The following is a 25,879-nucleotide window of genomic DNA, read 5'->3' as shown; positions in this document are numbered from 1 at the left end:
TTCAAGAAATAATTTCAGACGGTAAAATTAGGAATCATTTCTGTGAATAAATAAAAATGATATAGACTAGTCCAGTAACGATCGATGTAATCGGTGATCAAACTAATTGACCACTTGAGGAAAGCACTTGAAATTTGCCACCGCCAATTGCTGTTTCAATACACGATCGATCGCGAAGTCATGCTTCTTCAATTATTTGCTCGTCCAGGTCTTTGAATTTCATCGGGTAGCTCACCTCGTCTAGTACAGGCTCGTCTCGGGCAGCTCTCATGGGTCTAAAACGCAACTGTCCCTTACATGACAACAAATGCCTCAAGCGCATTCCGAGGGAAACCGAATACCCCCAATTTTTGCTCCATACCTGTATCAAGATGCAATATGGCGGTCGAGTCCTGGTTCTCTGGTTTTAATTCTGTGACTTTGACGCAACTTTCTCATTTGTTAAGCTGTTTGCCTATCAGCAATTATATAAAGTACAAGACTTTACTGGACCATCTTATTCAATATTTCAGATGTCCAAATATGGCTATCAAAGAAGCGGATGAGAACGACGAGCTTCAAGAATCGGAAGAAAAAGAGAACATCCCAGAAGAGAAGCCAAAAGGACGTAAACTAGGATCACCGATTAAGAAGAAGAAGAGGGTAAGCTATTGGGATATTCCAGTTGACATCCATACGCCCCCTATGGAAGACATTAACGTAATCTCAAACACAGGGAGTGTGAATTTCAAATGTGGTTACTTGAATGGGTGGCTCCATTTGAAATCTACACTCCCTGTGTGGAAGGTTATGGATGTGTCTTCTGTACATGTAGGGGGTATGGATTTCGACAGGAATAGCCTAGTTGATCAAATACAGAAATGACGTATTATTTGAGTTATTCAAGGAATATAAACCAAGGAAGAGAATTCTAGATAGGTAACAACAAAAAAGCGCTGTTCTGCGTTCCGATGGAAGTTTCAAGTAGGTTGGGCTTTTTCTGGAAAAAAATCTGTAGATTTTTGGCAAACATATTTTCTAAAATTTTCAGCCAAAATTTTGGCCCAAAACGGCTGATTTTAGCAAAATTTAAATAAAAAAAATAATTCTCCGAAATCGAAATGCAAATTCTGGGTCGGTCGGGCCCGCTTACCTTTGATAATGCAATGGTGGTATGTTCTCATGATAATAATGACTGACACTTGGGCCCGAATATGTTGTGTCAGGAAGAGGATGGCCTCCTCCACAGTCTATCAAATCACCTTTTTAGCGAAGAATATTATGTCTCCACTCGTTATGAACTAATAGCTGCATGCTAGTTTGTAGATGGTAGATCATAGAATTACTATTACTACGATAACGCATATCAGGGGTGTGATTTGTCTGGGTTTTTCCAGATTTTTTGTGCTCAAAATTTACGCAATTATATTGATTTTCAGCCAGTTTTAGGGTATTTTTGCCCAATTTCACATTGTTTTTCTTGATTTTCAGGATATTTCACAGGCTTTGAATCACACCCCTGACATATTCAAACATAATCAAAATATTTAATTGTCGATCATAAGAGCACATAACTACTGCGTCAAGCGCAGCTTTTGTGGAATAATACAACCATGACCTTGGCCTTGTGGTAGCTTTATTGGGGGGAGTGTGGATGTTGAAAACTTAAAATATTTCAGAGTTCGCAGGTTTTTTCCGCAGGTGGAAAAAAACATGGTTTTGACCACTTAGCAAAAATACTTTTTGCCAGCAAAAATGGCAAAAACTAAAAAAGTGATAAATGGTTCACTTTTTTCATCTCAGAACAAATTATTAAGTTACAAAAATACTTTCCTGAGTGTAACAAGGCCAGATTTTGTAATTATAAGTAACATATTAAGAAATAAAAGGAATGGTTTTCATTGATCACTAGTGCATTAAAACTGAAATGCGGCATATCAATTTCAAAACTTATTCATTTTAAGGACTTGATGAGACAAAAAATATGTTGAATGATTCATTGAAAGATGTGTGTTACTGTTTATGAGCTTTCAGTATTTTTAATATTTGATTGAGTCTACCAGTTTGGGCAATTTTTGCTGGTTTAAACCATGTAAAACATGTTTTTGCCTTTTTGCCAGAAAAAAACGAACCCTGAAATATTTTCATGTACTTGACTCTGTTGCTTTTCGAAATGCGAATTTTTTTTCTTATTGTTTATGGTTTCTTGAAACTTTTAATGCAAACCAGAGCAAGGATGCTGAGGTCTTAACTTCAGTTGATGAGGATGAGTTAGAATTTGAATATGTCACTCCAGAAACACGCAAGAAACAGGTTTGATAATACTGCATGTGTGTGTGGTTCTGACTAGGATAACATGTTAACGTGATTGTGATGATACATCTTTTTTGGTTTAGAAGCTGTAAAGGAATTTGCTGTGTGCTTTTGTAACAAATTCACAAAATGCTTGCTGTGATATCTCTTGCACCTGTAAAAGAACCTATTGAATGTCAGCCTAGTTGTATGCCATATTCGCATATGCCTCTAAATGAGGTTTTGAAGAAAGGTAGACACCCTCCACAAAAATATTACAGTAAATTAGTCTTATAATAATACATGTTTGTACACCTGCCCGTATCAGTAACATAGTTGCTCAAACTCCAAATAATGTTTTTGTGGAGGGTGTCTGCCTTTCGTCTCTTTCGTCAAAAAACCCCCCTGATTTAGAGGCATATACGTTTGTAGATTGAATTCTACGGGATTGCATCAATTGACGTGCTCACTGACTCTGCACTATGCAGTTAGGAGGAGTTCAATAATACTTAATCACACTCACTCACTCTGTCGACTTCTGTCGGACTCCTATAATGGCTCTTCAGATATATCTGTCCTGCATGCAGCTCCGTATTTTGTTTGGTTCTGTCCAAAGCACCCAGTGGATGATCTCATAAAATCAAATTTCCAACTTAGCGCAATTTGCACTGTAATTGAACCACATAAATCATTGAATGTGTTCGCATTTTCATTCCCCAATGCAGACGACAGTAGAATGGGTTGGTGACCCTATCAAGGTTGAGGGCAGCAGAGCTTACTTTTCAGCAGCGGAGATTGACAGTGAAAAGGTAAAGCAAATTTAAAATTTCATATAATAGATTCTTGTTCATTGGTTTCTGTCATGTGATCACAAATAAATTGACTATTTTGGCCTTCTCTGGCCTAATCATACCCTCCAAACAGCTGATGCACAGTTATTACCCTATAATTATTTTAATGTTCCTCAATAAATATTTTCCTGTGGCTCCTTTCTTCAGATGATGTAAGGTTTCCTTAGTCTAGCTTTAGGAATAGAACAATAAAAAGAGTTCGCAATTCTACCAATCAGGTGCACATATTCTTGGGAATACGGAAAGTACTTCATACTCCTTTCCAATTCAAACACAGATCTAATTCTCATATCCAATAACAAAGCTCATCAAGAAACCCAAATCTGCTTGCCCTATCCTGCAATCATCTGCAGAAGAATAGTATAGTAGAAATTGCATGTGAATGAACACAGCTGCAAACAGCGTGAGGATTGTCCATGTACACTGTGAAGAGCAACTGCGGGTGCATAATGGGGAAGTGAATCCAACCATGCCAACTCACTCGTAATTAGTTAATATTTTAATTATTGTATCCAGGGTTGTGTGTTCGCGTTGTAGTTTGAAATATGCGACATATAAACGCAGTCAGATCAAGTACAGCAGCTGTGTTCATTCAGATGCAATTTTTACTATATTTCCAAATGCTTCACTAGGGAAAATACTGAACATCTTTAACTTGGTCCACCCTAGTATAAATTAAGAATAGATATTTCTGTATAGGAAATAGATATTAAAATTACCTTTGTACCCTAATATTCATAGTCATACTAACCATAAAACATAACACCATGCAAAGAGTTTCTATAGTTATGCCCTGCATTGTCTATGACTGTGTTATTTCTTTACCATTACTTCAGATATCCATTGGTGACGATGTGTTGGTGCATCCGGATGATCCTACCCAGCCTATGTTTATTGGACGTATTGGCTACATGTGGCAAGAAGAAAGCGGAGAACAGATGTTCCATGCTGCATGGTATCTGTAAGTAACAGCTATTCCATTTAAAATCCGCACTACCCCTGTGCAAGATTTTTGAAATATCTACCACAGCAGGAGTATGGATTTTGAATGGAAGTAGTACATTAACCAACTTGATTTGAAACTAACCCTCCCCTATGTGGAAGAGTCGGGATGAATCTTTCTTGGAGGGTGTATGAATTTAAAATGGATCTGCCTAATGTGTTGATTACATTTGAAATTCGTACTCCCTATGTGGAAGATATTTCTCAAATCTTCCACAGGGGTGGTGTGGTTTGTTGGCACGCTTGATTTACCTTCACCTCCTCTATGCATTCTAAGAACACTCGAAGTCAATCTTATAACAAATTGGTTGTTCCAAGGTGGAAATTGTCTTCTGGGCAGAGAACATTTCATTATAGAGCTATTCATGGAATAGACTTCCTTTTAATCTCTGTGCCAATTTGGATTCACTAAGCTTGAATGAGTTCAAGAATGCCCTATAATTTTGTATGTATTTGAGACATTAATAAGGAACTTATAGCCCTCCTCATTAATTTGTTAATTTGAACTTGTTCTATATTTCCATGTTTGTATATTAATTATTCATATTCTTATAATCATGATAATGTTATTTGTATATCAATGTTTTATGTATGTTATCAGGGCTTCCAGGGAGAGCAGTACTTTTGTATTGATGGAATTTTCCTGAATAAATAACGAATAAATAAATAAATCCCTACGAAAATCAAGTTGAATCAAAGTGTAAGGTGGCTCTCCCATTCTCAATTTAAAATGGCTAAAACCTGGAGTTTCTGCTAAAAGAGGTTTACTATACCAGCATTTATTTTATCAGCAAGTGATTTTTGTTGCATGTTTTTAAGTGTTTTGTACCCTTTTCCTTCTCCAGACGTGGCACAGAGACTGTCCTAGGTGAAGCCTCGGATCCTCTTGAGTTATTCCTTGTTGATGAATGTCAAGATACATACCTAGCTTCCATTAATAACAAATGTAAGGTGAGTATTACTGAAGCACCTGACCAGAAATCTGAAGGTCCAGGGTTCTATCCCATGAGGGCATGGTAGGGAGGCTATCCCTAGGTGGTGAAGCCTCGGATCCTCTTGAGTTATTCCTTGTTGATGAATGTCAAGATACATACCTAGCTTCCATTAATAACAAATGTAAGGTGAGTATTACTGAAGCACCTGACCAGAAATCTGAAGGTCCAGGGTTCTATCCCATGAGGGCATGGTATGGAGGCTATCCTAGGTGGTGAAGCTTCGGATCCTCTCGAATTATTCCTTGTTGATGAATGTCAAGAGGGGACTGTCCATAGGCGAAGTCTCTGATCTTTGTTATTCATTGTTGACAAATCTCAAGATACTTATCTTGTATGCCAAATGTAAGGCAAGTTTGTCTGAAGTCACTGACTGGTAATCTGAAGGCCCAGGGTTCTATCCCATTAAGGTGTCAACTGAGGCTAGAATCAGTGATCCTCTAGTGTAGTAGTTGCTATGGGTAACAACTAAGACCTTGGAGATCTCATTGCAGGGTTCGCAGGTTTTTTGCCGCAGGTGGAAAAACCGTGGTTTTAACCGCGGTTTTAACCACTTGGCAAAAACAGTTTTTGCCGGCAAAATGGCAAAAACTAAAAAGTGATTTATAGTTCAGTTTTTCATCTCAAAACAAATTATTAAGTTACAAAAATAAGTTCCCGAGTGTAACAAGGCCAGATTTTGTAATTATAAGCAATATATTAAGAAATTAAAGGCATGCATTTTCATTGCTCAAGTGCATTTAACCTAAATGTGGCATGTATAAAATTCAAAACTTTTTATTTCAAGGACTTGATGAGACAAAAAATATGTTGAATAATTCATTAAAAGTTTTGTGTTACTGTTTATGAGCTTTCTGTGCCACTTTTTAATATTTGAGTGACTATATGTGAGTTTTTGCCATTTTTGCGGTTTAAACCAGGCAAAACTGGCAAAAACAGTTTTTGCCAGGTTTTTGCCACTTTGCGGCAAAAACAGGTTTTTGCCGGCAAAACCGAACCCTGTCTCATTGTCTGCTTGGAAAAGGTCTCAAGGGTTTACTAAATAATGTGCAGGTAATGTTGATAAAATGATTCAAAGTTTATGCTCTTCATAGCTTCAACTACATTTCAATATTGTGCCTGGAATGTCACTCTACCGAATGATTCCTTACCACAGGTGATCCACAAAGAGCCCTCACCAGACTGGTTCGATATTGGAGGAATAGAAGATCCGGAATCAGACAACGTCATTAGCGAGGATGATGGCAAGACATTCTTCTATCAGAAGTGGTATGAGCCGGATTTTGCAAGATTCATTGATCTTCCAGACACAAAGAGACCCAAGGGAATCCCTCGTCATCGGTTCTGTCCTAGCTGTGTACGACAGGATGAATTACATGAGGTAAGTCAGTAAACTGGAGAATCCTTTCAATTAATGCGTTTGGAGTAGTCATGGTCGTTCAGTTTCAAAAAAGTCATTTTTCATGTTCTAGATTAGGGGATTAATGACACTCTTTGCATCGTAACTCAAGAACCACAAAACCTACAGAAGTACACTTCAAAATAATCACAATAATTTTCACCAGAGGTCATTACTATTTATTCATCCAATTCAGAATAGCTAACTACTTAACTGGCCTTCAGGTCTTTTGCATTAATTTGGAGCAGACAGTAATGGCAGATTTTTATGGTACAGAGTGAATGAAACCCTTGAATGTGTTTAAATGTTGTGTTAGGAAGTTTAAAAATATTACTGTTCATTTGATTCGTAACCTATTGGTATGTTTTCTATAAAAAATAGAAAAGTTTAGGAACAGAATAGGAACTAGTTTTATGAACTATACTTATTTTGTTATCCTTATTAGTCATCAGTACCTATTGTCTATCCTCTACTGATTCCAATGCATACACAAACTGTTGCATAATTGAACCAATATTCTTATTTAGTGGGAGGGGTTTGTAGATAAATAATCTGATTGGACAGTTGCATGATCGGGTGTTTTCTATCAGACTGTATACGACCCTACATCATCACAATTATTGATAATGCGTAACAGGCTTGTAGATGTGTGTTGTATGTGTTGATAGTAACTTGATCTACTCAAAATAATGCACCTTCCTGATGTACCGTAAACGTTCGCCTAATGGCGCTATGGGCTCCCTTGACATAAGTGGAATTTTAGGCACAACCTAAAAGTGTCCTCCTGTAAAATCCGCACCAGCAAATTAGGGCACGGAACCTTAATTCTTGTTGGGATTTCAGAGTAGGGAGCTCTCTATCTGTGCATAAAATCTCCCCCAAGGCAAAGGAGCCCAGGTGCGCCATTAGGCGAACATTTACGGTATATCACACAGTAGATGATAGTAGAAAAATTCCTGTCATTTTTTTTCTCTTGATTTAAAGTAAGAAAATCTTGAGAAACAAATATATCTATTCAAACATATATGTCTAGATGACAGCAAAATGTTCAATGTAATTATTTCAACAGAGAGAAACACCAAAGGTGGGAGAGGTTGTTGAAGAAGAGAACAACAAGATGTTTTACAGGTAAGCTTACAAAAAACCAAACAACAACATTGTTAACAAATCGTACAGAAGAGACGCACTTTACATCATTTCACTGATTTTGATCTACTGCAAGGCAAAGCCATAACAGGTGGTATGCAATTGTCTTGCAATCTTTGTAGACATGAGGGTTGGTAACTACAGAGAGGTGATTAGAAACAGGAGGGATGAAGGAAATGCCTCTTGTGTCTACAACCTTAGAGTTTTCTTATTATTACTACAGATGAGTTGACCTCAATGTTTATCAACAAAGGCATGGGACTGGTATATCGATATGCTTGAGTGAACCACATGCCACCACACTGTTCAATAGCCTTATTGTGATGTGGCGGGAGTTTTAAAAATACGAGCCATGAACAAAATATGATGCCCGCGCATACTGCCAGGCAAAAAACAATGGAAATTGTGATGATGCGGGGCGCATACTGCCAGGCATTGACGTCAGAAGTCAACTCATCTATAGTAACAATAGCAAAGCAAGCAAAGGGTAAGAAACATGCAGGAGAAAGACAAAGGCACAGAATTTGAAATAAATTTAATCTGAATCTGAAAAAGGCATGGAAGGAGAAAGAGGGGTTAGGTAGGGAGACAAAGCATAGGTTGGTGTTGCGCGTCATGTGGCTTTTTTACCACCTTTGACCCTGCATTGGGCTATTCCAGTTGAAATCCACACACCCCTATGGAAGACATGACCTTAAGGAGGCTGTGTACTCTCAGACATGCATGTAGTAAAAGTGCAATAACTTTGTAATTATTCGCAAGAAGACATATAAAAGTATACATTTTATGAAGGCAAGACATCAATAAATCTTAATATAAATACAGATTTGGGGTAAAAACAACAATTATGAAGAAAATCACAAAACAGTGAGTTTTTGGCAATATTTGTTAGGTACATCATAACAAAAAAACACTCTTTCCAAAATATTTTATTTTGTTTTTAGCTCAATCTTGAGGCTCCATTCCAAAAACGTTTTTTTTATTTTTTTGATATTGGCCTTATTTTTTGAGATATTGACCATATAAGGCATCAAATTGAACTTTTTAAAATTCACAAACGCCTATTTGCACAAAATGATGCCTAAAATCGGAAATTGACCAAAATATAAAAAAGTGAGAAAACCGTTTCTTGAGTCGATCATGCTTTTTACGATGATCATATTTGCTTACCTATAGATGCTGTATTTATTGAGTTATCGTGTACCTAAATCGTCATTTTACCGAGAAAATGAACATTGAAATAATGGCCGTTGAAGTTTAAAGTGGTCACATTTTGCACTTTCATCGAATCTACGCAGGAGAATGCGGCAGCTTTTATTTTTCTACCTTACATTACATAAAAATCGGGTAAATCCACGGCCCCTTGAGAAGTTTGAGCGAAATCCATTCATAACTTGACATTTAAATCGGGGCCGACGGGGGAAAGAACTTGAAAAACCCACATTTTATCAGCTAAAACGGAGCCATTTGACCACTAGGTTTTTGTGCTTCCGTGGTGTTTCCATAAGATGCGTCGCGTATGCGTAGCGTATTTGTGCGTTAACAATTTGCGCGATACGCAACGCGATGCATTGTTGCGCGCGTGTACCCTGCTGGTACAACAAAGATTTTCTTTCCTTTTCAATTTCAAACACGAGTGGAATAGTGAAATAAAATCCTTAAAATATTGCAGTTGGAGTTTACAAATCTGGATTTTCATTCCTTGTATTTATAAAAAGCATAACAAAGTACAAACATATCAAAAAAACTCAATTTTGCGAAAGAAACAGTGTCTAGAGTACACAGCTGCCTTAAGCTTCCGTGAATTTCAAATTGAGCCTTTTTAGGTAACCCCATTTGAAATTCACACTCCCTGTGTGGAAGATTAAGATCATGTCTTCCATAGGGGGTGTAGGGATTTCAACTGGAATAGCCCATTTTTTAAAAGAGGTATCCTAAAAGCAGTTACAAGGAGTGTATTGATTTTGAAAAAAGTACGCTATTGGAAAAAATGCTAGGCTCCTTGCGACTGCTTAGTATTTACACCGTTCTGTAACTTTGTTTAAAAAAATACATATATTTGGTATGTAGAACTCATTAATGTCCTCATTTTCCTTGTTTCAGCTCATGTCATTTACAAGGTGTGGAGTACAAGCTAGGTGATTCTGTTTTCCTGATGCCTGATGCATTTACTTTCAATATCAAACCTAAAGCACCGCCTAAGCAGGGTGGTAAGAGAGACAAATATGATGTAAGTATATTCCATCATTCTCATTTATCATTTAGGGAGCATAGGGCCAAAAAAAATATTGTTGTGTTGCCCTCAAGTGGAAAAATGGGAAAGTTGGGTCGGACGGTCGGATTTTTTTTTCTTTTCTTTTTTTTTTTTTTTAAACCTTCAGTTTTTAAAAATCCCCTCAAATATTAAATAATGCTTCTTCAATTAGGGACATTTGTCAATTTTGACTTCTGGATACCTGTTAGACATCAATTAAAGACTAGTCTTTCAATAAAATATTAATTTTAAGTGAAAAACATTGATTTTTTGAACAAATCTGTACAAATCATCATTCAAAAAAAAAAAAAAAAAATTGCGACCCTGATTTTTCAGGATTTAGGGTCGGACGGTTGAGGGCAACACAACAATTTTTTTTTTTTGCCTAGTGGCAGAGCAGAACGGGCTCCCCAACTCATAAGGTTGCGGGTTCGAGCACTGGCACCGCCATGGCCCACAAGGTGTTGATTGTATATTCGCTGTACAATCCAAACCTCACACATGACCATTTAATCACCAGAATAAGGAGCAAATTTTCACCAGGTAGTCAAAAATTTCATATTAGGTGTTGAATTTTGACAATATGCTATTTTTGTAAATCGGCCTTCGTGTTGGTTTAAGTTATTTTGTATTTCAAACATTTGTTACCATACCTTCATTATTAATCGTGTCTTAACCAGGATGAAGACCTCTATCCAGAAGTCTACCGTAAGAGATCTGAATACATCAAAGGCAGCAACTTGGAATGTCCGGAGCCTTTCCGTATCGCTCGTATCGTCAGTATTTCACGCGCAAGAATGGAGAGGATGTTAAGGCTAGGATCAAGAAATTCTATCGTCCAGAGAACACTCACAAAGGACGTACTGCAAGCTACCAGGCTGACTTGAATGTGCTCTATTGGAGTGATGAAGGTAGGATAGAAGATATTCAGGAGTTTATTGTTATAGCTTCCGTTGGGCTAATCCATTCTCCCATATGGAAGACATTACCTTACTCTTCCACACAGGGAGTGAATTTCAAATGTGGTTACCTGAATGGATGACTCCTTTTGAAATCAACAGGGGGTGTATGGATTTAATCGGGAATAACACATTTTGTGATTGAAGAGAGTTTCCTGTTCAGGCCAGTAGTATGTCTGTATGTCCTTTGTGAATGGGGGCACAATGGGCCCAGTGTCTTAGCTAACCACCCGTCTGGGAGTTTGCTCCTGGAACAGGCAAAATTAATGCCTTTGACAGATGCTGCATTATAATTGTATGTATGATTGGCTGTTGACTTTTTTAGTAGACCAGCTTTGCAAAACAAGGCCATAGCAAGACATATTTGAACTCTTTGAACCCCCAATGGGCTGTAGAGGTCTGGTAAATGTTTTAAAAGGTCAAATTAGAACAGGGATTTTTATTCAAATGATGGGCAAGCCTCAATTTCTAGCTAAGACCCTGAATGGGCCATTCGCAAATTAAAGGACATACTACTGGCTTGTACAGGTGAACAGCAAACAAAGAACATCAACTCAGTCAGCCAGGATGTCATAAAACTACCAACTTGCAACTTAATGCTCATTTCGTGGTAGCAGTTCAGTAAAATAAAATACCATCGGGCTTATACACAGTATTTCTAATGTTTATGTACATGTTTATTCAAAAGTTTTCTTGTCATCATTTTGATAAGCACAATAAATTGTTACCAATCTATCTTGTGATTTTGTTTTCATGACAGAGGCTACCATAGACTTTGCTGGTGTACAGGGTAAATGTACCGTCATGTGTGGAGACGATCTACATGAAACTGTACAAGAGTATAGCAAGGGAGGACCATATAGATTCTATTTTCTTGAGGTAAATAACTGTATTCATGGCATGTACACAACGCCACACACATTGTAAATACTGGCAACCAAGGACATAAACCTCCCTTATTGTGTGGTTATGTTTTCAGTATCCATGTACATTGTATGGACCTAACCTTACAGTGACGCCTGCGGTCAATTTTTGATATTCAGAAATTGGCAACAATTTCCCGTACAGTTCTTTATTGGATTTGCGTGTTTGCCCAGAAACATCTAGTCCCTCCAATAACTCGCCTCATTTTGAATGTTGTTGTCAACGTTTCTGTACAGATTCTACAGTGGTGATCAATAGCTTGATCTTTAGGTCTCTATTTTTTTATAATAAATTTGCTATTTTTTTCACAGGCTTATGATAGTGACACTAAGACCTTTGTAGATCCACCAAGTGAAGCTCGCTCAAGGAGTAACAAAGGAAAGGTAAGAGAAATGTCTCGGTTATAGATTTGTTGGAGATAATAATTTCCATGACATTGGCATGACAGTATGTGAAGTTGTACAATTAGGCTAAAAATTGTTGACTTGCCCTTTAGGTGCTGACAGGCAACACCTGGATCGGTTGGTCTATATTTGTTTTTGTAATTTCTGCAAAATACAACGCAACACCTAATACTTTGCGAAGAGAATTTGAGAGAAATTGAATGCGAATGCGCTTTACAAATATACTCATTTTCAGATGCAAATTTTATGCGCCATAAAATGGTGCCATGGGGAGAGTGGAAGTCTGAATTTAATCTACAGATGTTCCAATTGATTCAAACTTTCCCCCCAAGTCAATAAATAAAATATCCCAGTAAGTTTTCCACTGCCTGGGATTGAACCCAGGACCTCATGAACCAGAAGCAAGAACTCTAACCACCGAGTCAGACACTGTCTTAAACAAATTAATTTGTGCCTCTGGCATCACTGACTGCACTTGGCAAAAGCATTAGGCTATTCTAGTTGAAATCCATCCACCCCCTATGGAAGACATGACCTCAATCTCCCACACAGGGTGTGTAGAATTTAAATGGAGTCACACATATGACATTCAGGTAGCCCCCATTTGAGATGCACACTCCCTGTGTGGAAGATTAAGGTCATGTCTTCCATAGGGGGTGGATGGATTTCAACTGGAATAGCCAAGTATTACCTGTAAAAGTGAGTTTCATTTATATCTTTCTATTGTAGGGTGGTAAGGGAAAAGGCAAGGGTAAAGGCAAAGGTAAATCTACCTCAGAGGAGGCTATCAAGGCAGAACAAGAGGAAGAGGTTCCTATCAAGAAGCTGGCATGTCTCGATATATTTGCCGGATGTGGAGGTCAGTAACATTGGATGTGAAGGGAGGAAATCTAATCCTTTTTCCTCAAGACTAATTTTTGTTAACTTTATTATAAAAGATATCAGCATGATATTGCATTTACATAAACACAAATCCGACTTGACACATTCCTACACACACCTCACTGGCGGCCATAACTGGGGTCCTTCCATCCATTTAATGTGACGCCAGTATCACAGGCGTGCAACGTTTACCGCTCCCATGACGCGGCGCAAGTGCTACGTGCTCTGATGCGCTTGCGATAGTGGGCGTCTTGGATCGCAATCCAAACGAACTAAGCTAGTTTGGCATGGATGGCCCCCAGCTATGACTTAATCCTGACCATCACTTGGCTCTTCGGATTCGTCTGTAAATATGCACATAATGCTTGCAACTTTCTACTGAATAAGATATAAAGTGTGTCAGCGTAATGTTTAATGTTTCCCTCCTGTGGATTTGAGTCATTTTGAACAATTCTTGTGATAAATGAACTTGTTTCCTAATGAACTTGTTTAAAAAACCAAGCATGTGAATTTGAGAACCATTTTGATCGACTGAAGCAAGATAGCGAGAGGCCGACAAAAACCTCTTTACATCCACAAGCCAAATGCATTTCCAAACTCAACATTAAAAGTATATAAAATCATGTTTGATCCCCACCTCCACAGTCAGGAACTTTCCCAAATGGGAAATATTTAGCATCTAATTCTATCTAGATGCAAATTGTATATTATTGCTTTTAACTAAAAAGGGAATAATTGTCTGATGTGCATTCAATTGCAGGTCTTTCTGAAGGTTTCCATGAAGCTGGTGTCTGCGAGTCAAAATGGGCTATAGAGTTTGTAGAAGCTGCTGCTCAATCCTATAAGCTTAACAATCCAGGGGCTACTGTGTTTGCTGATGACTGTAATCTTATACTCAAAATGGTCATGGAGGTAGGTTGAATTGAATTTCCCAAAATCTCTTGTAAAGAAACTGGGGGTGGGAGGATTGTACAGTTTCTTTTGTGGCAATTTTTTTTTATACGGAAATTCTTCTGACAAAATTTTTTTATATGTGCCGAACTATAGCACAGCGTATAGGCTAGCTGCACTCACTCCCGTGGAGGCAGTATAAAAGTCGATGACCATTGACCTCAATGGCGTATACATGCTCACTCACACACAGAGAGGTCAATTACCAGGCTATTGTCAGTAGCCTTAGTCGGATTTCCCTCGGCTCATTGTGACAAAATGACCATGCGTGGCTGTGGATTCAACCTACCATGGCGATTTCTGCCATGAAGATATCAGGGCGATGACACTGTGCCATAGGGGTGTTAATGTTATGTATAGATTTCAACTGGAATAACCAGTTAGAGACATGGAAGAGCAACCAAAATAAAACCTGCTTATGTTATTGGTTACTAGATATAATGCCCAACCTATATTCATGACATTTCTCATTTTGAATATTTCAGGGTGAGAAGACTAAGAATGGTCAGAAGCTTCCTCAGAAAGGTCAAGTTGAGATGTTGTGTGGTGGTCCACCATGCCAGGGATTCAGTGGCATGAATAGATTCAACTCAAGAGAATATTCAAAATTCAAGGTAAGGTATAGCAATATAGGTAATTTCTGCACACCCCCAAAACAAATCAATTGTGTTACAAGTAACAGTTTCAAGAATACATAGTTGAGACGAGCGCAAAGTATTTTTGCGAATGGTCTACTTAACTAGTTCACTTAAGGGGGTACTACACCCATATGGTAAATTTGTGACTATTTTTGCATTTTTCTCAAAAAATAATTATACACTGGTAACAAAATTTATGTATATTATTGGGGCAAGATATCCAATTACTACACTGAAATTTCAGTGACTCAAGACAAGCGGTTCAGTATATATGAGAGGAAACGAGGTACATCCTAGCGGTACCTTATTTCTGATCATAAATAACAAACCGCTTGTCTTGGGTCACTGAAATTCAGTGTAGTAATTGATTCCTTGCCCTATAATATACATAACTTTTTGTTACCACTGTGTTATTAGTTTTTGAGAAAAAGGCAAAAATATACACAAATTTATCGAGGGGTGTAGTACCCCCTTAAAGCCATATTATAACATTTCTGTAAAAATAGATTAGTATTTATTTTCCATAAAATGTTAGCTTTTACTGTCAGATCTGTCCCCTTTTAATTTATAGCCGAACAAGTGAGGTAAAGCATAGAAAATTGGAAGTTACTACTAGCGCCCATGCATGTTACTCCTGCGGTTGTAATACGGTACGATCTTCGGGGTGTGTGTGTATGTGTATCCCGCACGCAGTGTACGTACTGTGCATAGGTGTTCGACTAATATTTCCATCGTAATAATAAAACGCTGGTTCCATCCTTTTATTCAAAATCTCGGATTTTGACAAAACTACAACACCTAAAGTCTTGATTTTTGCAGAGTTATTAGTATCTTGATTGACTAAAGTACATTACAATCGTGTAAAAATCAGAATTTAAAAAAAAATCGAGGGCGTTCTCCTCAGCAAATGGCTTAAAGTGTTTGTAGCTTGCATGCCTTTATAAACAAATAACAGTGCTAGAATAAATGTATTTACCAGTATAGGATCTTTATAAAAATAATTTTCCTATGCATGATAGTTTGATTAACTTCGGGTTTAGTTTTAAAATGGGGAGGGAGTGGGTAAGCTTGTAACAAAACTAGTTATATTTGTAGGGCTTTAAGTTAGCTCAATCAATAAGGCCATTCTATGGTGCAAAACATTGCGGGTTCAAACCTTGACGGTGTCATAATATGCTCTTGTGGAAAAATTGTGTTGGCTTGAAATTCCGCTGGACAAGGATCTAACTACTAATTGTCTTGTCTTGTTGTAAGCTGTACTGTGCAAAGGTCAATTGTGGAATGCGTAGGGTGTGCACTCCTAATTAGACTATGCAATAGTTGATTTTTGATAAATAAAACATGTTATTAATCATGATGAAAGCATTCAGTTGAACTCGATATTATACTGATATTTATTACATCAAAATACTAGTATAAAATTGTTATGAAAAAGTTTATATAATTATATTAGTGACAGTAAAAGTAAAGTATACGTAGGCTTATATTATTGAATGCAACATCATAATGTCATAATTATATTAGCATTTCAATACTGAACAATTCTGATTTTAGAATCTACCAGTTTATTAATCGCGAAAGTCCCAGTTAAAAATCGACTATGGACATTGCATTTTAAACGGAGGCTGGCATTTTCAAGGCGGGCTAGCGGGTACCCGCCTAAGATTACATTACCGGGCAGGAAATACCCTGCCCGGGTACCAAATAAAAAAATAAAAAATGCTAGGATCATTCATGGTTGACCTAAAAAAATTTTTTAAAAAATCGAATTGAATGCATTTTGAAATCATTAATAGAGTATGACATGAATACAAAGTATCAATTTTCATATTAAAAATACAAAACATCTTGACATTTTATTTATTTATTTTTTTTTTTTTTTTTTTAGGTCAACCATGAATGATCCTAGCATTTAGGTCTAGGTCCAAGGACACTACAAAACCGGAAAAAGAAAAAAAACCTTAAAAACTTTTTTTTTGATTTGGTACCAGTTACCCGCCCGAAAAATGCGACGGGTACCGGGTACAAAATTACCCGAAAATGCCAGGCCTAACACAACACTGTCAATCATACTTGTTTATCAATCCAATTTAACCGCACATACAACCTGGAAATACAAGCATGGTACAAGATGCGCTCATGTTCCCGCCAACACAAAGGCCGCATAGTTGTGTACCATGTAGTTATTAATTGGTAATGGTAGGTGCGTGAAGGATTTAAAACAAAACGAGATCTGGGCGACCAATCACAAGCCAGGTCCATTTAAAGATGCATTACATCATGGCCAATTTTAGTAGGCCAGAAATCTGACAATCTCATCCATAGAAGCTCATAGACAGCCGCGTGTTAAGTATGTAAACCACAATCCAAAGTCAGTAGTCCACTTGGGTAGCTAACAAACAGGGAGTACGGTGACTGAAAAGATGATCAGTTGTGAAAATCTATCAATTGTGCACAAATTAATTAAATCGGAGTTTTAAGTTTAAATGCAATATCCAGAGTATGCACAATGGGCAAGTGGACTCCTAATCTGCGATGTTGTTAAATAGTCAGCAGCAACCTGTAAAGTGTGCTGAAGCTTGTGGATCAACATCTAGGCATTGTGCTGTGGTAGTGCACTATAAATCACTGTGCTTTTTTGTTGTTTGTTGGTTTTTGTTTGTTTGTTATATACAATTTTACTATACACCTTAGCTGAGTAAATATGACTTAACATTATTGTATTTTTTTGATTTTCTGTCGACAGAACTCCCTTATATCATCTTATATCAGTTACTGCGACTATTACCGACCCAAATTTTTCCTTCTGGAGAATGTACGAAACTTTGTGTCCTACAAGAAGAATATGGTGCTGAAATTGGCTCTGAGATGCCTTATACGTATGGGATACCAGGTATGATGGTTTAGTTTTGTACTTACTTGCTAAGTTAGGGTAACCAAGTCTAGTGTCTGACCGATCAGGTCCCTATCTGAATCGGCCGATTGGCCGATCAATTCCCTCTTTGATCTGCCGATTCGATCGCCGTTCACTGATTACCAATTCCCCAATTGTAAACAATGGCTGCCATCGCCATGAGTAAATTTCACCTGTATGTTGAAAGGGTACTTGTACGCAAAGTATTACCATAATTATGTATGCTCTGAGCACAAAAATACACTCCCGTGCTCATTTACAATACTTAATTTGACCATGATTCTAAGTTCAATTTACCTTTTCCCCCTGATATCCGAGTCCGTCGAATCATTCGATCGCCCCATTTTAATATTGTGTTTACGTTCAAGTCAGTATTGAGTTTTGCACACGGCCCGTAGCTCTCTCCAATCTGACACGCACGTGTGTAACCCGGAAGTGTTGAGTATTGCACACAGCCTGTAGCTCTCTCCAATCTGACACGCATGTGTGTAACCCGGAAGTGTTGAGTTTTGCACACAGCCCGTAGCTCTCTCCAATCTGACATGCGCGTGTGTAACCCGGAAGTAAGAACTACAATTGTACATGTGCATGCGGGGAATTACCTGATTATCTCAGCTGCGTGCCTGAATCACGGTATGATTATATGTTTATCGCCTACAAAGCTTGTTCTTTTGCTAAATTTCGCTTGATTTAACTAGTCTAATTCAAAGAAATATACCAATAAATGAATACTTGTTAAGCTTCAACAATTACTTTTGTGATATTGGGTGATCGGTGCATTACATCGGCGGATGAAGGAAAAATCGGCCGATGCAGATCACTACCGATAAGCTAATAATCGGCCCGATTCGAAGCTACCGATCTGATCGGTCAGTCTCTAACCAAGTCATTACAATTTCATATGATCAAAACATTTGTGTACATAAATATTATGTAGCCAGGTTTCCAGTGTATAAAGATCTAAACTTTTTTAGGGAAACGTCAGGGGATAAGGCTGTGGATCACAAAATACCCCTTTAAAACGTGATAAATTTTGAATTGAAATTCAAGTCGGAACAAACCAATAATGTTGCTGTGATTTTGTTTGCGTGTGTACAGTGCACATTCGGTGTCCTACAAGCTGGTCATTACGGAGTACCACAGACCCGACGAAGGGCCATCATTCTGGCAGCTGCACCAGGAGAAAAGCTCCCTCTATACCCAGAACCAACTAATGTCTTCGCACCTAGAGCATGTCAACTTAGCGCCATGGTTGATGACAAGAAGATCATCAGTAACATCCAGTGGATGAGTTCTGCTCCGTATCGTACAATCACGGTACGGGATTGTATGTCTGATTTACCAGAGATACGAAGCGGTCATGCTAAGCACGAGATATCGTATGATGGAGAGCCACAGTCAGCATTCCAGACACAGGTTCGTATGCTGTAACCAGGGATGTAAATCTTCAGGAAATTTCCTGATTTCAGGATATTTTGCTTGGATCTTCCCTGTACAAAGTATAGGGAAATACACATTTTCAGGAAATGTTAAAACAGTTTCAGGAAATTAAGTCAGTGCTTGTTTTCATCCATGTGTAACATAATTTCTGCGATTTGTAAAGTTGTGTTATGGAAATAAAATAAAATATAGGGCAAACGATGCTTTAAATATCAAAAACAAAATTGGGGGTATTTTCCCCCGTCCTGAGAAAAATCATGTACATTGGGTGGAAATGACACCCCTTTTATCAAGCCTTGGGATCTCCATTATGGGGCCCATACAATTTCTCTTGTGTGTCAGCTTTATTTGTCTCAATAATTTGACTGTAACTACTTAATATTTATTTGGCTATTCAGCAATAGCAAACTATTATGCGCCTTGGTTAAAGAACCAGAACTTGAAAATTGAATAGTTCAATTTGGAATGTGACATTTTTCAAACCAAAATTTCTGATTATACAATGAAGAGAAACATATTGACAGCTATTTTTGAATATCAATTTTCAGATTCGTGGCAACCAATACCAGCCCATCTTGAGAGACCATATCTGTAAGGACTTGAACGCCCTCGTGGTGGCTCGTATGCGACATATCCCGACCGCCCGGGTTCGGATTGGAGAGATTTACCAAACAAAGAGATCACTTTACCTGATGGCACAGTGTGCAGGAAACTGTAAGTATACATCATTGAGATCAAAACTAATGTAGAAAACATCATTGGTTCAATGTACTATGGCTGTTGATGAACAACTGTACAGCTCCCCAATACACTTGGAGGAAATGAAACAAACACAATAAAAAAACATCTATATCAGGGGAAAACCTGCTACTTAATGTGACACGGTCTGGTCCATGGGGGCCAAAGGAGGCATTTTTGAAAATTGAGTTACTATAACTATTACCTTATACAAACATTAGGCTATCATATACTGAAAGCACTAAAGGTCTAGCATACTTGGTTCTGAAGTTATGAAGTTTTCTGTCTATTTTCTTATGTATTTTAGTGTTTTTTTACTCCATATTTTTGCCTTTATCTCAATTCCAAATTTGCCGCCTTTGGCCCCCATGGACCAGATCGTGTCACACATAGGAAACAGGGGGATGCCCAATAAGTGCATCCTTTGTGTAAGATATTCATGAGTTAGGTAAAGACTCCATTGAGGATTTAAGCAGCTCATGGAATAAAGCTGTGTAATCCCTCAAAAGAAGATTTCTGTGCTAGGCTAATTACAGGCATGAGAATTTCCCTTTTTTAAAGGAATTGCTTTTTTTCACCCCCAAATTTCTGCATTTTTATATCTTTTTAGCCTGTTTTGAGCATTTTTGCCATGATTTTACGCACTTTTTCCCCTTTTTCAGAATTTTCCTTTTTTTTTTTCATTGAATGTATTCTCATGCCTGTAATTACATCCAGTTTTACATGAAGTTTAAAACAAGTTTTAGGCACATCTTTTTAAAAGCAGTACTTTATATAGCATTACTTTATATAGTCCGTGAATTCAATTGAGAATTGTTCATAACAAGGAAGCGGACAACTTCAGTATTTAGGGGCCAAAGTTGACAAAGTTCAGTCTTTCACATAAACGTAACAATATAATTGCCTACCCCCAAGGTCAAACTTTTATTTTAAAGTTGAAATACCAGATTCGCTATACAGGACAGCATTAACCAGGGCTGTGATTCTTCAGGTTTTTCCCGATTTCAGTATTGTTTGTGGCCAAAATTTACGCAATTGTATGATTTTCAGCCTGTTTTGGGGTAGCCCAATTTCACACAGTTTTTCGATCGGGATTTTCTACTTATTTTAGGATATTTCACAAGCTTTGTATCACACCCCTGATAAACTCTCTTTGTAGGCTACAATTGCTTTGCGATCTACGCCTACAGACTTAAAAAAGGAACCTAACAAATCTTCGTTGTACTTTTATACATCAGACGATACACTCATAAGGACAAGAAGAATGGTCGCTCTTCCAACGGTGCTCTCCGAGGAGTCTGCTCCTGTGCTGAAGGCACTGCATGCGAGACAGCCTTCCGTCAATTCAACACACTGATACCATGGTGTTTGCCACACACAGGCAATAGACACAATCATTGGGCTGGTCTCTATGGACGTCTGGAATGGGATGGATTCTTTAGTACCACTGTGACTAACCCCGAACCGATGGGAAAACAGGTGCGTAAAATACTTGAATTATAGGTTAATAACTGCGCATAAGTTATTTAAAGGGCACTGTGAAAAATTGAAACATTTTGCCTTTGGAACCGAGGAATATTCCAAGGTCCAAAGCAAAATGTTTAGATTTTTCACAATACCTGACATATAACTGATGCAAAGTTATTAACCTAATTCATAACCGCTCATTTTTGCCTATCACTCAACCAAATCTCAAGATTTTATTCTCCGAAATTTGTTGAAATAAACAATTTTTATCAAAACTTCAAAAAGTCGAACAGGCTAAAACAGACTTGCCAATTACAGCACTGCGCAATCACGCCATGTGCAAATATGGTAGTTGCGTGCACGTGAAGTGTTCTGCCGCAACAGATGCACACACACGAAAGTCATTGTACCACGTAAGCATACGCGGAGGTCATTGATGGATATCAATAACCTCCGCGTTGGTCTGTGTATATCATCTAACGAGCAATTTGATTGGGACGCACATATGGCGTGACACACCGAGGTTATGAAAAATGGAATCTGTATTCATTGGTAACAATATCTAGAGTATTTCTTTTCGGAAGTAACCTTGTGGTTTAGGGTAATTTGAAAAATACTCGTAGATTATAAGATATGGTTGATGAAGAGCATTCTCAGAGCACTCAGTCAGAGATGATTAATTTCTGCTTGTACAGTATAGAAGTACAAGCAGATATGAAAACTTGTCTTTCAGCTTACTGAAGGGCCCTAGAGTGCTAAAGAAGAACTTGATAAATATGGAAGGAAAGAGTGACACTGTAACACAATTACACAGGCTTATCTTGCTCATGGTTTTCATGCACTAACTTTCAGGTAGAAGATCATTTCTTTAGTAGGCAAAATAGCCTTTTGATATGATTTTCCCCTTCAAACATAACCTTCAACTTGACTACCCACAGGAGATCATTTGTTCCATACTCTGCAGGCATACAGCTTCAAACTAAAGCTTGCGGGATGCTAATAACTATCTTGGCACCAACCCATCAGCGTTATCCAAATAGATAACTGCTGTTAATGCATAGAATAGCCTTGACATTTAAAAAAATGTATTTTCCCCATCTTTTGCAGGGTCGTGTGTTGCATCCAGAACAACACCGTGTAGTGAGTGTGCGTGAATGCGCTCGATCACAAGGCTTCCCAGACACATATCGCTTCTTTGGTGGCATCCTGGATAAGCATAGACAGGTTCGTAATTCTCATGTTTCGCTGTATTTTCCATCCTTTGAAGTAGCTTGTATTTCATGGCACTGTACTCATATTTCCCTGCACTCTAGAACTCGTAAACAACTATTTCGGTACAACCCTATCCCTATGATATGCTAAGTAACAATTGTTCGTAATGAGACATTTATGAATGAAGCAATTGGTAGAAAAATAGCGGGAACTTAACGAAGAAATGTCACTCCTTGTGTTGGTCTAAACCTAAGCTTGCTGCTTATCATAACAAAATTCCTAAATTCTGAGCCTTGGAAGAGTAAATTCAATTTTATAATGATAGATATAGTTGGTGGACAATGATTGGTCGATGCAGTTCATGTTATTTTTGTCTTATCATTTGCAGGTTGGTAATGCTGTCCCACCCCCCATGGCTAAAGCTATTGGTTATGAGATCAAGAAATGTGTGATCGCCAAAGGTAAGGAACAGAAGACAGAGACAAAGGAAGAAGACATCAAGGAAGAAGACACCAAGGCAGATGTCAAGAAAGAAGACACAAAGGAGGATGTAAAGAAAGAAGACAATGAGGAAGAGACCAAAATGGAGTCGTAGATTTTGAAACGATTGACAATATTCTAGCATGAGAGCAAAGGTTCAAACTGTTTTAGCTAGAAATCAGGATATGCCATCATTGCACTGAAATGGACTGTCAATGTTGACCATACCTTTATGCTTTAGCAGCATACTTTAGTGAGTTCAAATATGTCAAGGGGTCAATACAAGAAGCCATATCTGCAATAGCTGCCCTATAAATATTTGACAATTTCTGTATTCTATATTGTGTACCTCTAAATGATATGACACCTGGCAGCTATTTCAGATGGAGCCTTCTAATGTGTTAATATGGCCTTCAGTTTGAACTTACAGCAGCTATAATGGGCTATTCCATTTGAAATCCATACACCCCCTATGGAGATATGTCACAGGGAGTATGAATTTCAAATAGGGGTTACTGGAATGGGTGATTGCATTTGAAGTCTGCACCCCACCTGTGTGGGAGTTTAAGGTCATTGTTCTTGTAAAAGTTGTATGGATTTGAACTGGAACGTAGCATTTGTCAAAAACATTAATTATCCTGGAGCAAACCAAAATGATGAACAGATGGGTGCTTAGCATGGGTGGATGGGTGCCTATCCACTGCTTCATTGCGCTGGTCGCAGTATAAAATTGTGCATATTCACGCACAGGTACAAGAGCTTTTTGTCGGCATGCTTGCAGCGCAACTGCGAAAAAGCATTGATGTTACAAACAAACCTAGAATTGTTAGGAAATGAAATTATTTACAACATACCTGCCAACTGTCCTGTTTTACCCAGATATGTCCCACATGGATTCCATTGACCATCGTTACAATCTCATGGTAGCCCGCATGTTTATAATAAACCTCATGTGGTGCAGTTAAGGTGGTATACACCCCTTAATAAATTTGTGACTATTTTTGCATATTTTTCTCCAAAAAATAATAACACAGTTATGTATATTGTAGGGGCAAGGAATCCAGTTACTACACTGGAATTTCAGTGCCTCAAGACAAGCGGTACGTTATTTATGATAAGAAAAGAGGTACCCCTAGAATGTACCTCATTTCTTAACATATATAATGAACCACTTGTCTTGAATCACTGAAGTAATTGGATTCCTTGTCCCTATAATATACATAACCTTTGTTACCATTGTGTAGTTATTTTTTGAGAAAAATGCAAAATTAGTCACAAAATTAAACTTTCTTTGGTGGATTCTTAAATGCAATACACATAAAATCGAACATGGAAACTACACAGAACTAAATAATTTATAAAGTGCAGTTTTCATGCATTTCCCAATCTCGTAAAAGGAATAGTGTGCCGATCAGATTTATAATCACAGCTGGAAATGTCTTGTTTGTATGTTATGATTGTATTACAAAAACAATTAGAATAATCACACACAAAAAGTGTATTTAAGTATTAATACAAGCAGTAAACATTTTGAAATGATATCTAGTGAGACTGCAGCCAAGCTGTGGCTTACAAAAATGAAGGAGCTCACATGGTGATATATTTATGATACGGCCATCTTGATTTAATAAGTTCATCTCGAAGCCCCCTGCGCGCATTAAAAATAGCCAGCTTTTTGCACATTTTTTTTTCCGCTGTTTTATTTGTCTAAATCCACCACACAAAAATCTCACTATGACATCGCCAGACATCAAAATAGCTGAAATCATAAATCTCAATGAAATCTTGACCACACTGTGAAACATCCTTGAGAGATGAAAAGGTGGTCTATTCTGGTCAAAAAGTTGGTCTCACAGATAAAAAAAAAAAAAACCCTGAAAAAACAGCATTCTGCATAAGGTTTTAAACCTGGGAAAAGCTTTGATACAAACTGTTATATTAAGATGGCCTAAATGTCAAATTTTAGTATGAAAACAAGGTTTGTACAAAACTGAAATTAAGAGTTCAAATATAAATGAATTTATATATTGATGCAAGAGTTGCATAATTTTCTTAACATTTTGAGAAGATACCAAATTACATTATTGAGTTTAAAACTTGCATTTTTGAAGCAAATGTCATAACGTAAAATTATTAATATGTTCAATTTTTAAATGCTGTTCATGTGAAACTTTGGAGAATTTTGTGGTATATAAATGTACATAAATCAAACACAAGTGAATGAAACATATTTATTGCATCATTCCACATCAGAGGAGGTTTAAATACATTCCCACAATGCACTATGATTGGGAAAGTTGATCAATATAACCTAATTTTAAAGGCAAAGTCTCCATTATCACACACACAAAATGGTAAATTTAAAATGGGAGCCAACAAGCTAATAGCCGAGAAAACATTCATATTGTCCCACTGCATTAAGTCTCGATGTTTTGAATGTCAAATAAAAGGATGAGAACACCAGATATTTGCACACAATCCCTGTGCAAGATATGGTCAACTGTACCACATGTACAAAAGGCAGACATACCAAGGTCAGAAACCTCATTGGGTTATGGGAATGTATTTAGACATCAGGGAGTGGTAGTCTTTTTGAAAATGAGTAAGGAACAAGGAATCTTGGAGAAAGTGATTGAAATAACTGATTGGAACAAAAAAACCCACTTATTAAGTGAAGTTATATTCTTGATATTATGATGGTTTTCAATTTTGTACAGCTATATGTAAATAGCAGTAATGGTATTCATTATCCTTGTATAGTCAAATGTACAAAGTGGGTCGATAAAAATGGAGTTCCTGTCTTTGAACCATGTTATATATTAATGTTCTAAAAGTATGCGAGAGAATATCTTTTTGGCAGATTTCATCTGATATTTGTTGCAGTATTCTTTGTGTTTGATATAATGTGGTCCTTGGCATCCTTGATGCAAGCATTCAGTCAGTTTTGAGCGTTAG

General features: G+C 37.5%; 1 protein-coding gene across 1 annotated transcript in view; it reads left to right on the top strand.

Annotated features, from left to right (window-relative positions):
• The window catches only part of LOC140136914 (DNA (cytosine-5)-methyltransferase PliMCI-like), a 53,925-nt gene extending 28,432 nt beyond the window's left edge, over positions 1–25,493 (top strand). Inside the window, 21 exon segments of the mRNA XM_072158566.1 lie at positions 513–642; positions 2,997–3,080; positions 3,959–4,083; positions 4,970–5,075; positions 6,273–6,497; positions 7,585–7,643; positions 9,765–9,891; positions 10,596–10,695; positions 10,698–10,826; positions 11,635–11,753; positions 12,110–12,181; positions 12,932–13,061; positions 13,845–13,996; positions 14,521–14,649; positions 17,420–17,566; positions 18,686–19,003; positions 19,576–19,663; positions 19,666–19,741; positions 21,004–21,244; positions 22,340–22,456; positions 22,833–25,493. Coding sequence (XP_072014667.1) covers positions 513–642; positions 2,997–3,080; positions 3,959–4,083; positions 4,970–5,075; positions 6,273–6,497; positions 7,585–7,643; positions 9,765–9,891; positions 10,596–10,695; positions 10,698–10,826; positions 11,635–11,753; positions 12,110–12,181; positions 12,932–13,061; positions 13,845–13,996; positions 14,521–14,649; positions 17,420–17,566; positions 18,686–19,003; positions 19,576–19,663; positions 19,666–19,741; positions 21,004–21,244; positions 22,340–22,456; positions 22,833–23,039 — 2,881 coding nt within the window. The 3' untranslated portion in view covers positions 23,040–25,493.
• Positions 25,494–25,879: the final 386 nt, after the last annotated feature.

This window comes from Amphiura filiformis, chromosome 17, assembly GCF_039555335.1.
Source record: "Amphiura filiformis chromosome 17, Afil_fr2py, whole genome shotgun sequence".
Classification (NCBI taxonomy): Eukaryota; Metazoa; Echinodermata; class Ophiuroidea; order Amphilepidida; family Amphiuridae; genus Amphiura; species Amphiura filiformis.
This window is presented reverse-complemented; position numbering and strand designations above follow the sequence as displayed.